This window comes from Peromyscus californicus, unplaced genomic scaffold (genome assembly GCF_007827085.1).
Source record: "Peromyscus californicus insignis strain IS unplaced genomic scaffold, ASM782708v3 Scaffold_9__1_contigs__length_137607984, whole genome shotgun sequence".
In the NCBI taxonomy this organism is placed as follows: domain Eukaryota; kingdom Metazoa; phylum Chordata; class Mammalia; order Rodentia; family Cricetidae; genus Peromyscus; species Peromyscus californicus.
Genome location: NW_026294617.1, coordinates 66803915 through 66819139, shown reverse-complemented (window position 1 = coordinate 66819139; position 15225 = coordinate 66803915). Strand labels below are relative to the sequence as shown.

The window sequence follows — 15225 nt, the reverse complement described above, 5'->3', positions numbered from 1 at the left end:
TTTACTGTAATCAACATATGGCATTCAAGAATTAATGGCCTCAATTCACCAATCAAAAGACACACGCTGTTGAATGGATCAACAAACAACATCCATATATCTTTTGTCTACATTAAACATATCTTAGCTTTAAAGATAGGCACTGTCTTAGAGTAAAAGGATGGACAAAAGCACTTTAAACAAATGGAACTCAGGTAGTGAGCAGACATTAGTATCTTAATAGTTGACAAAAACACGTCACACTAAAATTATTCAGAAGAGATAAAGAAGGATACTTAGTCCCAATTGATGAAACAGTTAACCAAGAAGGTATTACTATCCTAAACATATGTGCACCAAACTCTGGTGTACTCGATTTCATAAAAAGTGTACTACTGGAATTAGAGACACAGATTAACATCAAACATCAAGAGCAGATGATTTCAATACTCCATTTTCTCTAACAGATAGGTCATTTGGACAAAGAATAAGCAGAGGAACATCAGAATTAAATGACATTATACACTAAATGGACGTAAGTGATAAGATTATTCCACCCAAACACCAAAGAATATATGTTCTACTCAGCAGCACAGGGAAGCTTCTCTAAAATAGAAAACACCCTAGAACAAAAAACAAAACAAAATAAACAAGCAAGCAAAATAAAAATCAAAACAAAAAACTCAAATTCAGAAAGACTGAAATAACTCTATATCCTATCTGACCATAATGCCATAATGCAATAAAACTTAAAATCAACAGCAAACAAATCTCTAGAAAATATACAAATCATGGGGATTAAGCAGCATACGACTAAGTGATGAACCATAAAAAAAAAAAAAGAAATCAAGAAAGAAGCTAAAAATTTCTTGGAACTAAATGAAACCCAGAACAGAGCAGAGCAAAACCTTTGGAACACATTAAAAACATTCTAAAGGAAATTCATAGCTCTAAGAACCTATGTGTAAAAATTAGGAAGAGCAGAAATAAATGAATTAGTGATGTGACTAAAAGTTTGGTAAAACAAGAACAAATAACACCTAAACCTACTAGATAGAAAGAAACTACAAGTTGGAGCAGGAAAAGTGCAAAACAGACAACCCCAAAGAGTCAGTATACCTAAAAAAAAAAAATGGTTATTTGAGAAGAAAGAAAGAAAGAGAGGATGCAAATGAATAGAATCAGAAGTGAACAGGGAAATATTACAACTGACACAAATTTCAGAATATCATAGGGGATGCTTTAAAAATCTGACCACCACTAAATTGAAAAGTCTAAAAAGAATGAAAGAATTTTCAGTTTCAGTCAAACCACAAAAATTAAAAGTCAACAATCTAACCAGACACATAACTTGTGGAAACAGCAATAAAAACCCTCTCAACCAAAAGAGTCCAGGTCCAGGTGGGTTTAATGAAATAAAACCAAGAGAATAATACAAAGAATCAATGAAACAAAGAGTTAGTTCTTCAAGAAAATCAACAAGATAGACACACCCTTATCCAAACTAACCAAAAGGCAGAGAGAGAATATCTAAATTTAAAAAAAAAATCAGAAACAAAAAGTGAGACATAACAACAGACACCAAGGAAATCCAGAGTGTTCTGGTGGAAGGTCCCCCTCAGCCCCTGACACCCATATGCCCAGAGTCTGGAATGTTCTAGTGGAAGGTCCCCCTCAACTCCCCTCCTTCATCTCTCTTTCTCCACAAGCCCACCACCTCAACGCCCACCAAACAGCAGCCTCTTCCCTAGAGCTGCCCTCCCATTCCCTCCCCCCACCCCCTCAAAGTCCACCAAAAGCCAGTCCCTCACTGGGGCTGCTCAAGACACATTTACAGATTACTTAAGGCCTGGTAGCTATATTTGCCATGTGACTCTTTCCCTGCCTTTCCAAGGGTCACCCAGGATTGCTTCGCTCTGTTCATTAAACCTGGATTTATTAATTTGGCTTGATTGGCTTATTGCATCGGTGGCAGCAAATACCCAGCAACTGGGGATTCAAAACTTATCACAGAGAATCATAAGGACATACTTTAAAAACATATACTCGGTAGAGGCGGTGGGCGGACTTGCGGCGGGCCGCTCCGGCTTCTTCTCGGGCCTGCTCCGTCTGCGGCTTCCCGCGCGTTCCGCCGGCCACCATGGGGAAGCGAGACAATCGCGTGGCCTACATGAATCCAATAGCGATGGCTCGATCACGGGGTCCTATCCAGTCTTCAGGGCCAACAATCCAGGATTATCTGAACCGACCAAGGCCTACCTGGGAGGAAGTAAAGGAGCAGCTGGAAAAGAAAAAGAAGGGTTCCAAAGCTTTGGCTGAATTTGAAGAGAAAATGAATGAGAATTGGAAAAAAGAACTAGAAAAACACAGAGAGAAATTATTAAGTGGAAATGAGAGCTCATCCAAAAAACGACAGAGAAAGAAAAAAGAAAAGAAGAAATCTGGTAGGTATTCATCTTCTTCCTCATCGAGCTCTGATTCTTCCAGCAGTTCCTCAGATTCTGAAGATGAGGATAAAAAACAAACAAAAAAGAGGAAGAAAAAGAAGAGTCGTTGCCATAAGTCTCCCGAGAGCTCAGTGTCGGACTCCGACTCGGACAGCAAGGATGGTTCAAAAAAGAAGAAGAAGTCAAAGGATGTGACTGAGAAAGAGAAGGACACTAAAGGACTCAGCAAAAAAAGAAAGCTGTATGAAGACAGAGCGCTCTCCTCCGCGTCGTTGTCCGGGTCGGATTGTGAAGAGGTGCAAGCAAAAAGGAAGAAAAGCGGTGAAGAGCGCGAGAGAACAGACAAAGCCAAGAAGAGAAGGAAGCATAAGAAGCACAGCAAGAAGAAGAAAAAGAAGGCCGCGGGTTCAAGTTCAGATTCAGCGTAGCCTCGGGAAGGAAGACCAGGGTCCCTTACAGAGTGCAATGTCGAAGGAGCTCTCAACTGTGAAGATTCTGACTACGTAGTGACGTGCATGAATTCCCTTGTGTTTAGACTTTCCTGGACTAGTCAGTAGCCACTTGGATACCGCTGTGTGAAGGGCCATGATTGTTGCCTGCTGCCTGAACACCTTTTCCTCTTCCAGTGCTTGGTGACTCTGGGGGACAGTGCTTTGCAGTCATACTAGTGGTTAAGATATTTGGAATAAAGCTAATATTTTTTACTAGAAGTACTTAAGGATAAGTCAACAGAAACAGAATCTGGGTCCATCTTTAAGATGTAACCAGAAATAATGAGATGACTCTAGTAAAAATTTTCAAAGTAGGGATTACATAAATATTTCACAATCCTTACTCTGTAGATAAGTATTTTAGTTTTTCCCCACGTATATTTTGATTTACTTGGGGAAGGAGCTTTTAAAGAGGGGGGTGGTTTGCTATCTCTTTAGCTACCAGAACAGCGTGCCTTTGATCTCACACTACTTTTGTGGACACAGTAGCCATGCTTCCTGGGAGGTCAGAGCTGGGCGCCATCAGTCCTGCCTTTGACTGAGGTTGATGACATCCATAGACTTCTTCGTATGCTGCTTTGAATGCACCAGAGATACCCAGCACTTTGCAGCATGAGAAAGCCCCCAAAGCTCTGGAATTTACCTCCACTTGAGTCATAACTGAATGTTTCTTAGGGTTAGATGGTGTTATGTCATTTTAATTCATTTTACCTACACTTTGGAAAGGAATTGTTTAGTAGACACTGGTACTTTCTGAACTGATAGCTAACAATTCCAAAGTGCATGTTTTATACAGGTTTTAACCAGTCAGAAGGTTTCTATGTAGCCAGTGATAGCTCCTTTATGTTTTGTATAGATTTTGTTTAGGCTGCAGTGTTTAGCTTTTAACTCCATACTCTTGCTGTCTTAAGTTCATTACTATGTTTAATGGCACACTTACAAGATATTTAGCATGTAAAAAGCAGGACTTTTGGTTTTAATTTTTAACGGCTTCATATTGAAGCTGAGTCTTCCCCAAACAAGTTGAGTGGCAGGCCTGGTGTGCTGTATCTTGTTACATAAAGCTATGCCAGAATCTTAGTAAATAGAATGTTCTAAAAGTTTGTTGTCTTTGGATATTCATAACAGATTATGACATGTTAACTTACCTGAGAACTACATTACTGCTCTTCCTGTGTCATGTTTTTCTGAGATTTTTGTGCCTCATATCTCTGGGTTATTAGGAATGTTAAAAGGAATTGATAAGTCATTTTCATTTTACACTTTTATATAATCAGGTAATATGAAATATAACGATGTACAATTTTGCCTGTTTCGGAGGGTGTGTAATTAGTGAAATATGCACAGAACATTTTGGCATGACAAGAGGCTGAATAAATAGCTATTTTACTTAAAAAAAAAAACAAAAAACAAAAAACAACAAAAAAAAACATATACTCCACAAAATTGGAATATCTAAAAGAAATGGATAATTTTTTTCAATAGGTACCACTTGCCAAAGCTAAATCAAGATTAGATAAAGAATTAAATAGATCTATAACCCCTAGTGAAATAGAAGCAGTCATTAAAAGTCTCCCAACCAAAAATCAAAACAAAACCAAAAAATCCAGGGCCAGATGGTTGTAGAGCATAATTCTACCAGACTTTCAAAGAAGAGTTAACACCACCACTCCTAAAATTATTCCACAAAAACAGGAACAGGAGCATTGCCTAATTCATTTTACAAGGCTATAGTCACCCTGATACCCAAACCACATAAAGACCCAACAAAGAAAGAGAATTACAGACCAGTTTCCTTTATGAAAATAGATGCAAAAATACTCAATTTTTGAACCAAATATAAAAACACATCAAAACTATCATCCACCATGATCAAGAAGTTTTTATCCCAGAGATCCAGAGATGCTTCAACATATGTAAATTGATACATGTTATTCACCATATAAACAAACTGAAGAAAAAAACTACATGATCATCTCATTAGATGCAGAAGAGACTTCTGGAAAAAAAATCCAACACTGTTTTATGTTAAAAGTCTTGGGGATATTAGGGATACAAGGGACATACCTAAGCATAATAAAGGCAACTTATAGCAAGCCTATAGCCAACATCAAATTAAATGCAGATAAACTCAAAGCAATTCCACTAATGACAGGAGCAAGACAAGGTTGTCTACTCTCTCCATATGTACTCAGTATAGTACTTGAAATCTTAGCTAGAGCAATAAGGCAACTGAAGGAGATCAATAGATACAAATTGGAAAGGAAGAAGTCAAAGTATCTCTATTTGCAGATGATATGATAGTATACAAATGTGAGCCAAAAAATTCTACCAGGGAACTCCTACAGCTGACAAACACTTTCAGTGACATGGCTGGAAACAAGATTAACTCAGAAATGCCAGTAGACCTCCTATATACAAATGACAAATGGACTAAAAAAGAAATCAGGGAAATAAGACTGTTATTTGAATCTTAGATGGTCTTATAATAAAAAACCCATAGCCAGATACTGGGGTTGAAAGATCAGAGAAGCAGAGCAAGCCACAGTCAACCTCACCTTGCCAACTCCTCAGCTGATCCTGTTTCCATGAATCCTCAGACTAAAAGCTTCTGGGTCCAACTTCATATGGAAAAAACAACAACAACAACAACAAACAACAAACAAACAGGAAAGCTAAAACAATCCTGAAAAATAAAGGAATTCCTGGAGGTATCACCATCCTTGATTTCAAGCTAGAATAATAAAAACCACATAGTTATTGGCATTAAAAAAAAGACATGTTGATCAATGAAATTAAATTGAAAACTTAGACATAAATCTACACCCCTAAAGAAACCTGATTTTTTTTGTAACAGAGCTAGAAATACACAGTGGAAAAAAAAGAAAGCATCTTCAACAAATGGTCCTGGTCAAACTGGATGTCAGCATGTAGAAGAATATAAATAGATCTATATTCATTACCCTGCACAAAACTCAAGTCCAAGTGGATCAAAGACCTCAACATAAAACCCAATAACACTGATAGAAGGGAAAGTGGATAATAGCCTTGAACACATTGGCACAGGAGACAACTTCCTGAAGAGAACACCATTAGAGCAGGCACTAAGATGAACAATTAATAAATGGGACCTCATGAAATTGAAAAGCTTCTCTAAGACAAAGGACACAGTCAACAAGACAAAGCAGCAGCCTACAGGATTTGAAAAGATTTTACCAACTCCACATCTGATAGAGGACTAATATCCAAGATAAATAAAAAAACTCAAGAAAAAAGATACCAGAAGCCCAAATAATCCAATTAAAAAATGGGATACAACTCTAAACAGAGAATACTCAATACAGGAACCTCAAATGGCCGAGAAACACTTAAAGAAATGTTCAACATCCTTAGCCATCAGGGAAATGCAAATCAAAACTACTTTGAGATTCCATCTTACACCTGTCAGAATGGCTAAGATCAATAACACAAGTGACAGCTTATGCTGGCAAGGATGCAAAGCAAGAGGAACCCTCCCCCATTGCTGGTAGAAGTGCAACTTGTACAGCCACTTTGGAAATCAATATGGCAGCTGCTCAGAAAATTGGAATTGACCTACCTCAAGACCCAGCTACACCACTCTTGGGCACATAACCAAAGGACACTCTACCATACCACAAGGACACTTGTTCAGCTATGTTCATAGCAGTTTTACTCATAATAACCAGAAACTGGAAATAACCTAGATGTCCCTCAACATAAGAATGGATAAAGAAGATGTGGTACATTTATACAATGGTATTATTCAATTTTTACACAAACAGTATTACTCAGATGTTAAAAAGAATAACATCATGAAATTTGCAACCAAATGGATGGAACTTGAAAAAAATAATTCTGAGTGAGGTAACCCAGACCCAGAGAGACAAACATGGTACGTACCCACTAATAAGTGGATAGTAGTCGTTAAGTAAATGACCGCCCACCTACAAACTCATAGACCCAGTAAAGCCAGGTAAAGAGTAGGGCTCTGGGGGTCAGGTACATGGATCTCCCTAGAAAGGGGAAAGAGAATAGATTGCTTAGGTGGACTGAGGGTGGGTGGGACAGGAGTGGGAGGGATCAGGTTGTGGGGGATGGGAAGGAGAGAGATGGCTAGAATTGGGGGGGCATTTCAGGGGCAGTGTGGAAATCTAGTGCAGTAGAAATTTCCTGGAATCTATGAGGGTGATCCTATGAGGACTCTTAGTTATAGGTGATAAGGAGTCTGAACTGGCCATATCTTATTGCCGGGCAAGGCTTCCAATGACAGGACTAGTATATATTCAGTTGTTGTCTAAGGGGGTCCAGTGGAGATCCCCAAACAACCCAGCTGAAGATAGGACAGAGAGATGCTCCTGGAAACTGACAGCAGGACCTCATTGCCTAGGGCAACATCCACACAGCTCATTGACTAGAGCAACACAGCTCATTGAACATGGAGAGGTTGAGATGATGCCTGCATGGAGCCTTCATCCTTATCCTCTAGTCTCTTTAGTGCAGGAAGGTACTTTTCAGGGTGTTAAAAGAGGTATGGACACCAACCCAGACACAAAACTTTCCACCAACAATCTATCCTGCCTGCAGTATGTGCAAGATCAATAGTGGTACAGGACTTGTAGGAGTGGCCAACCAATGCCTGATTTAAACTGAAGCCCATTCCACTAGAGGGAGCTCATGCTTAACACTGCTTAGATGGCCAGGGACTGGAGACTGGATAGCCCAGAGACCTAGGGTAGAACCAAACATAACTAAGTAGTTAAAAAAAAAAGGGGTGGTGGTGGTAGTAATGCAAGTCTTTAATTCCAGCATTTGGAAGACAAAGGCAGGCAGATCTCCAGGTTTGAGGCCAGCCTGGTCTACATAGTGAGTTCCAGGACAGCCAGGGTTACATGGAGAAACCCTGTCTTTTTTTTTTTTTTTTTTTTTTTTTTTTTTTTTTTTTTTTTTTGGTTTTTCGAGACAGGGTTTCTCTGTGTAGCTTTGCGCCTTTCCTGGAACTCGCTTTATAGACCAGGTTCGCCTCGACTAACAGAGATCCGCCTGCCCTTGCCTCTCCAGTGCTGGGATTAAAGGCATGTGCCACCACCACCCGGCATCCCTGTCTTAAATAAACAAACAAACAAATAAATAAACAAATAAAATAAAAATAAATCAATAAAAGTTGCTAAGACTTTTCTGCTATACTCATAGATGAGGTCTTGTCTAGTCATCATCAGAGAGGCTTCCTCTAGCAGCAGGTGGGAATGGATGCAGAGACCCACACCTAGACATTATGCAGAGATAGAGTCTAAATTGGAGGTCTCCATCAGGTTTATCCCCTCAGAGGCATCCCAAGGAAGAGAGGGCAGAAAGATATAGAAATTAAAGGGGATGGAGGACACCAGGAGAACACTGCCCACTGAATCAACTAAGCAGGGCTCACATTGGCTCACAGAGACTGAAGCGGCAAGCACAGGGCCTGCACGGGTCTGCACCAGGTCCTCTGCATGTTGTGGCTGTTAGCTTGGTGTTTGTGTGAGACTCCTAACTGTGGGAATGGGTGTATCTCTGACTCTTTTGCCTTCTCTTGGGACTCTTTTCTTCCTGTTAGGTTGACTTTTGTAGCTCCATTGTAAGGGCTTTGCTTTGTCTTACTGTATTTTGATTTGTCCTGTTTGGTTATAGTCTCTTGGAGGGCTGTTCTTTTCTGATGGGAGATGGAGGGTGTCTTAGGGTTTTTATTGCTGTGAAGAGACACCAAGACCATGGCAACTCCTATAAATAAAGCTTTTAATTGGGGTGACTTGCTTACAGTTTCAGAGGTTCAACCCATTATCACCATGGTGCAGGTCATGGTGGCATGCAGTCAGACATGGTGCAGGAGAAACAGCTGAGAGTCCTTTATAGTACAGGAAACAGGAAGTTGGCTGAGACACTGGGCAGTATCCTGAGCACAGGAAACTTCAAAGCCTGCCCCTACAGTGACACACTTTCTCTATCAAGGTCACACCCACTCCAACAAAGCCACACCTCCTAGTAGTGCCACTCCCTATGAGATTATGGGGGCCAATCACATTCAAACTACCACAGAGGGTGAGTGGATGGGGGGAGAAGGGATGTAGGGTGGGAGGAGCTGGGAGGAGTGGAGGGAGGGGAACCTGTGGTCAGGATGTATTGTATGAGAAGAATCTATTTTCAATTAAAAAAAAGGAAGAAGAAAGAAGATGTTAAACCTCTGAAGAAAGAGAGGAAGACTAGAAAAAGGATTGGTAAAATTAATATTGTGAAAATGATCATTTTATCAAAAGCCATTGACAGATTCAGTGTAATCCCAGTCAAAATCCCCATCTCATTCTTCACAGAAATAGGATAAAACTATCCTAGAATTCATCTTGAACTACCAAAGACCTCAGATAGCTAAAACAATCCTCAAGAAATAGAATGATGCTGGAAGGATTACTGTTCCCAACCTCAAGACATATTAAGGGTTGTATGGTATTGGCACGATACATCAGGCCTGTAGACTGATGGAACAGTATCTAAGACCCAAACATGAACACCCATAAATACAGCCATCTAGCATTCAATGAAGATGCCGCAAAACACACACCTGAGAAAAGACAATGTCTTCAACAACTGGTGCTGGGAAACTGGATGTCTACATGCGGAACAATGGAATTGAACTTTCAGCAAAACTGACTCCAAATGGATCAAAGACCTAGATGTGAAATCTGAAACACTGAAACTGCTGAAAGAAAACGCTGGCAGTTTACTACATGATATAGGACTAGTAACGGACTTTCTGAAGAAAACCCCATTAGCCCAGGAATTGAGGACAGAAATTTAAATCATAAAATTAAAAATCTTCTGTACAGCTAAAGAAACAATCAGCCAAATGAGGAAGAAGCCTACAGATTGGGATGGAATCTTTGCCAACTATATGTCTGACAGGATTAATATCTAGAACACAAAAATAATTCAAGAACAAAGGATCAAAAAACCAAATGACCTGTGGTGATAGTATGTTCCCCAAAATATTGTGCACCCTAGTAAACTTATCTGGGGTCAGAGAACAGAACAGCCACTAGATATAGAGGCCAGAAAATGATGGCACACACGCCTTTAATCCTAGCATTCCAGAGGCAGAGATCCATCTGGATCTCTGTGAGTTCAAGGCCACACTGGAAACAGCCAGGCATGGTGACTCACGCCTTTAATCCCAGGAAGTAATGGCAGAAAGGTATATAAGGCATGAGGACCAGGAACTAGGCTGGTTAAGCTTTAAGCTTTTGAGCAGCAGTTCAGCTGAGATTCATTCTGGATGGGGATTCAGAGGCTTCCAGTCTGAGGAAACAGGATTAGCTGTGCAACTGGCAAGGTGAGGTGGCTGTGGCTTGTTCTGCTTCTCTGATCTTCCAGCTTTAACCTAATACCTAGCTCCGGATTTGTTTTTATTAGTAAGTACCTTCAAGATTCATGCTACAATGACCCATTTCAAATATGTTTCTGGGACCTGAATAGAGAGTTCTCAAAAGTAGAAAAAAAAAAACGACTAAGAAATATCTCAGTAAAATTTCCCTCAACCCTCACAATTAGACAACTGAAATCAAAACAACTTTGACATTTCATCTTACCCCTGTCAGAATGGAAAGATCAACAAAACACCAGCAAGCAATGCTGGAGGGGATGCAGGGAACCATTGACTGTTGGTGGGGTTGCAAATTGGTTCAACCACTGTGGAAATTGGTGTGGAGAACCTTCCCCAAAACCAAAAGTAAATATATTATTTATATATTTTATGTGATCCAGCTATGCCACTCTATAGCACATGCCTAAAGAACTTGACATCCTTCTCCACAGATACTTGCTCAGCCATGTTCATTGATACTGTATTCACAATAACTAGGAAATGGAAACAACCTACATGTCCTTTAACCAATGAATGTAAAATGAACATTTGGACAGCAGTTAAGAAAAATGAAATTGTGAACTGTGCAGGTAAACAAATGGATGAAACTAAAAAAGAACATACTGAATGTTGTAACTCAGACCCAGAAAGACAAACATCATCAGAGTCTACCAGCTTCAAATCTTCAGATGCGAGTACATGGCTTGGAACAATTGCAGAAATCAAAAGAGTAAAATGGGACCATTGCTGGTATATGGGAGTGAAGGAGCAATAGAGAGGAGATTTGATTCTAGAAATGGAATAAAGGACAGGGCTTTGATCAGGGGGAGGGGAGGGAAATAAATTCAGAGGGAAGTGGGAGGGGGAGCGTGGCAGCAGGCAGACATGGCACTGGAGTAGTAGAGAGCTTACATCTGGATCAACAACCATGAGCAGAGAGAGCCAATCCTTAGTCTTTAAACATAGTGTTGCACAAAATCTAATTAGTGTTACAATTAAAAACCCGGAGCCTTGCCGGGCGGTGGTGGCGCACGCCTTTAATCCCAGCACTCGGGAGGCAGAGCCAGGTGGATCTCTGTGAGTTCGAGGCCAGCCTGGTCTCCAAAGCGAGTTCCAGGAAAGGCGCAAAGCTACACAGAGAAACCCTGTCTCGCAAAACCAAAAAAAAAAAAAAAAAAACAAAAAAACAAAAACAAAACAAAACAAAAAAACCCGGAGCCAGATATTAGGGTAAATGCTGAAAGATAGAGAGACAAAGGAATAAGCCACAGCCACCTTTCACCTTGCTAACTCCATGAATCCTCTTGTTGTGCCCGTGTAGTGAGACCCCCCCAAGTAAGACCACCACAGAGCCAATATCCGATGCAAGTACAAAGGTATTATTATTAATAACAAGCAAGCCTGGGCTTGGTCTGTGTCCAGCACACTGGCTAGCCAGGTGAAGGAGGATGGCCCTGAGCTCTCAGAGTGAAGGGTTTTTAAAAGGAAAAACCACAAGTTAAGGGGTACAAGCCTTTGCTTTTCAGGGTCATACTTCAGTTTACAGGAACATTTAGCCAAGAGAAGAACTACAGAAGACAAAATACATTTGGAGACTCTCCCAGTGCTATTGGAGACTTGGATGGATTAAGCCATTGTTTTAGCTTCATAAGTATTTCTTGGCCAGCAGCCTACCCACCCTTGTGTGTGTAGGGGGGAGTTGCCTTGACCAGAGTCTTAGCTGGGTGTTTATGTCTCTGGAACTTGGTCCAGCTTTTATCTTAGTATTCCTAGAAATGAAGTTTCTTTAAAATGGAGTTTGTCTTGCTTTCTCACTCTGAATGAATACTCCTGAGTCCTCAGCTGAAAGGGGCTGAGTTCCTGTCTCTTCATGCCTTTTATGCCTTTCTCTACCAAGTATATCACTTCCTGTCTCAACCTTCCTAGTGCTGGGATTAATTGCATGTGTGCTTCCCAAATAGTGGTAGCAAAAACATGAGAACTCAAGTGCTGGGATTAAAGGCATGTGACTCCCAAGTACTGGGGTTAAAGGCATGTGCCAGCACTGCCTGGCTCTCTTTCTCTCCTAGACTGAGTCAATCTTATGTAGCCCAGTGTGGCCTCCCAAGTGATAGGATTAAAGGTGTGTGCCACCACTGTCTGGCCTCCAATAGCTAAATCTGTGACTGACTCTGTCCTCTGATCTTCAGGCAAGTTTTATTAGAGTACAAAAAAATATCACCACGGGTTAGAGTAATCAAATATCTACAGGCAAAAAACAAAGCAAAAAAGTAAAAACAACAACAACAACTTATATGGTGGGATAGATCTTATGATAAAGGGGCTTTTCCCAGGGTGAGATATGCTGAGTTCTTCGAGTTCCCAAATATGGGAACCTTGACTACATATTTGTATAGTGAGGGATTGCTTTCTCACTTAAGAAGAAGAAAGAAAGAAAAACCTCTATGTATCTTATATAAAGCTAGCTTCAATGGACCATGGGTTTAAACATAAAAGAGAAAATTACAAAAAATTTAGAGGTGATCCAAAGTCTTCAGAATCTATTTGGCCATAAAAACATAGTCAACAAGGAATACAATTGAAATTTTTGACTTTATAATAAATTTAAACATTTTACTTTTGTGGTAGTTTGAATGTAATTGGCCCCCTATAATCTCAAAGGGAGTGGCACTATTAGGAGGTATGATCTTGTTGGAGGAAGTTTATCACTGTGGAGGTGGGCTTTGAGGTCTCATATATGCTCAAGATACCACCCAGAGCCACACACCACTTCTTGTTGCCAGCAAGATGTAGGACCCTTGGCTGCTTCTCCAGCACCATGTCTGCCTGTACCCTGCCATGCCCCACTGTAATAATAATTGACTGAAGCCCTGAACCATAAATGAGCTACCACAATGAAATGTTGTCCTTTACAGGAGTTGCTGTGGTCATGGTGTCTCTTAATAGCAATAGAAACCCTAACTAAGACAACTTTCAAGGGATCCTACTAAGAGAATGAAAATGAGAGCTACAGACAGGAGAAGTGTTTACATCATGGACCCAGTAAGACTGGAAACTGTAATATATTTTTGAAACTCAAAAACTAAACTTTGGAGAAATGAAAACTTCAGTCTTAAAATGGGCAAAAGAGATTATCAGGGTTAAACAAATGGCAAATAAATACATGGGAAATGTGCAAATTTATTAGTTACAATAGAAATGTCAATTAAAACCATAGAAAAATATCACCTACACATCTGTGGTAGTTTGAATGTAACTGGCCCCCATAATCTCAATGGAGTGGCACTATTAAGAGATGTGGCTTTGTTGGAATAGATATGGCCTTGTTGAATGAAGTGTGTCACTGTTGGAGTGGGTTTTGAGGTCTCATATATGCTTAAGATACTGCTCAGTGAGACACACCACTTCCTGTTGCCTGCAAGATGTAGGACTCTCAGCTACTTCTCCAGCATCATATCTTCCTGCACACTGCCATGTCCTACCAAGATGATAATGAACTAAACTCTAAACTGTAAGCCAACCAAGTAAACGTTTTTCTTTTATAATAGCTGCCATGGTCATGGTGTCTCTTCACAGCAATAGAAACCCTAATTAAGACAACATCTGCTAGAATAATTAAACTTTAAACATAGTTATATACTAAACACCAGTGAAAAGGAGAAGGATCAAGTCATCATGCAGAGGTGGTGGTAACGTTAACTGGTGCACTCAGAAAAACATGTAGCCATCTTTAAAGATGGAGCAAGCTGCACTGTAGAGATAGAAGCATGAGAGTGAAGAGTTTAAGGCCACCCTGAGCTACACAGGGATATTTATCTCAAAAAAAACCAAAGAGGAGTAAAAAAAAAAAAAAAAAAAAAAAAACAGACAAAAGCTACTTATCCAAAAACCTATCACTTTCATCTTAGTCAAAGAAATGAAAATTTATCTTTAAACAATATCTTTCACATAAATGTTTAGCATAACAACTAAAATAACAATTAAAATCTGAAAATTACTTAGATGCCCTTCCATGAGTTACACAACTGGTGTGTTCCACAGTGAAAATGGACAAACTATAGATATGGACAAAAATATGGACAAACCAAAAGAAAATTACACTGGGTGGGGGAAATGCCTACCATGTGACTCTATTTAATGTAATGCTTGTGAAAAGCATACATCACAAATAGAAATTAACTTAGTATCTGCTAGGGGTTAAGGAATGGGCGTGGAGATGCAGGATGAATAGGACAGAGTAAGTACTGGGGATCTTGGATCTTTAGTCTAACAATATGATTGATTATCCTGTTTGTAACTATGCAAATCTACAAAGCTGTACTTGATACATTCATACAGATAAACACACAAATAATAAAATTAATACAAGTATAACCGAAGTCCTAAGTTCTGTGGGTTACTGTTAGAATTTCAGGGAGGGATAGGTAATAGAGGAGTAGGTAGGAGAGAAAAGAGCTGAGATGAATCTTCTCTGCATATGAGCAGTAAAGTGGGGGGGGTCTGAAGGAATAGGCTTCAGTCTCAAAAAATAAATAAATATAGCCATTCTTAAAAGTCCCCAGGAGATGGGGAGGTCCTACTTCACAAGGATGCAGGCTTAGTTAGTGTGGGGATCCATGCTAAGTGCCTGCAATCCTTGTCACTGATTCCCAGATGATGATGATGATGATGGTGGTGGTGGTGGTGGTGGTGGTGGTGGTGGTGATGATGATGATGATGATGATATGTGTGTGTGTATGTGTGTGTGTGTGTGTGTGTGTGTGTGTGTGTGTGTGTGTGTGTGTTGTGGGGTGGATTCATCTCTTTCTAAGAGCAACGAGTGACCTATTGGTAACTCCTAGCAGTGTCTGGAGGGAAAGGAGGCACAGGGGTATTCCCAGATACCTAGGGTCCTCTAGAG

General features: G+C 40.1%; 1 protein-coding gene across 1 annotated transcript; it reads left to right on the top strand.

The window, feature by feature from the left end:
* The first annotated feature begins 2039 nt into the window (after positions 1-2039).
* LOC128105333 (protein FAM133B) lies at positions 2040-4224 on the top strand. Its single transcript, XM_052730392.1, has one exon. The coding sequence runs from the start codon at positions 2120-2122 to the stop codon at positions 2852-2854; it is 735 nt and encodes a 244-aa protein (XP_052586352.1). The 5' UTR covers positions 2040-2119; the 3' UTR covers positions 2855-4224.
* Positions 4225-15225: the final 11001 nt, after the last annotated feature.

Excerpts from the sequence above, each read along its gene's own strand:
- LOC128105333 (XM_052730392.1), top strand. The coding sequence starts at position 2,120 with ATGGGGAAGCGAGACAATCGCGTGGCCTACATGAATCCAATAGCGATG.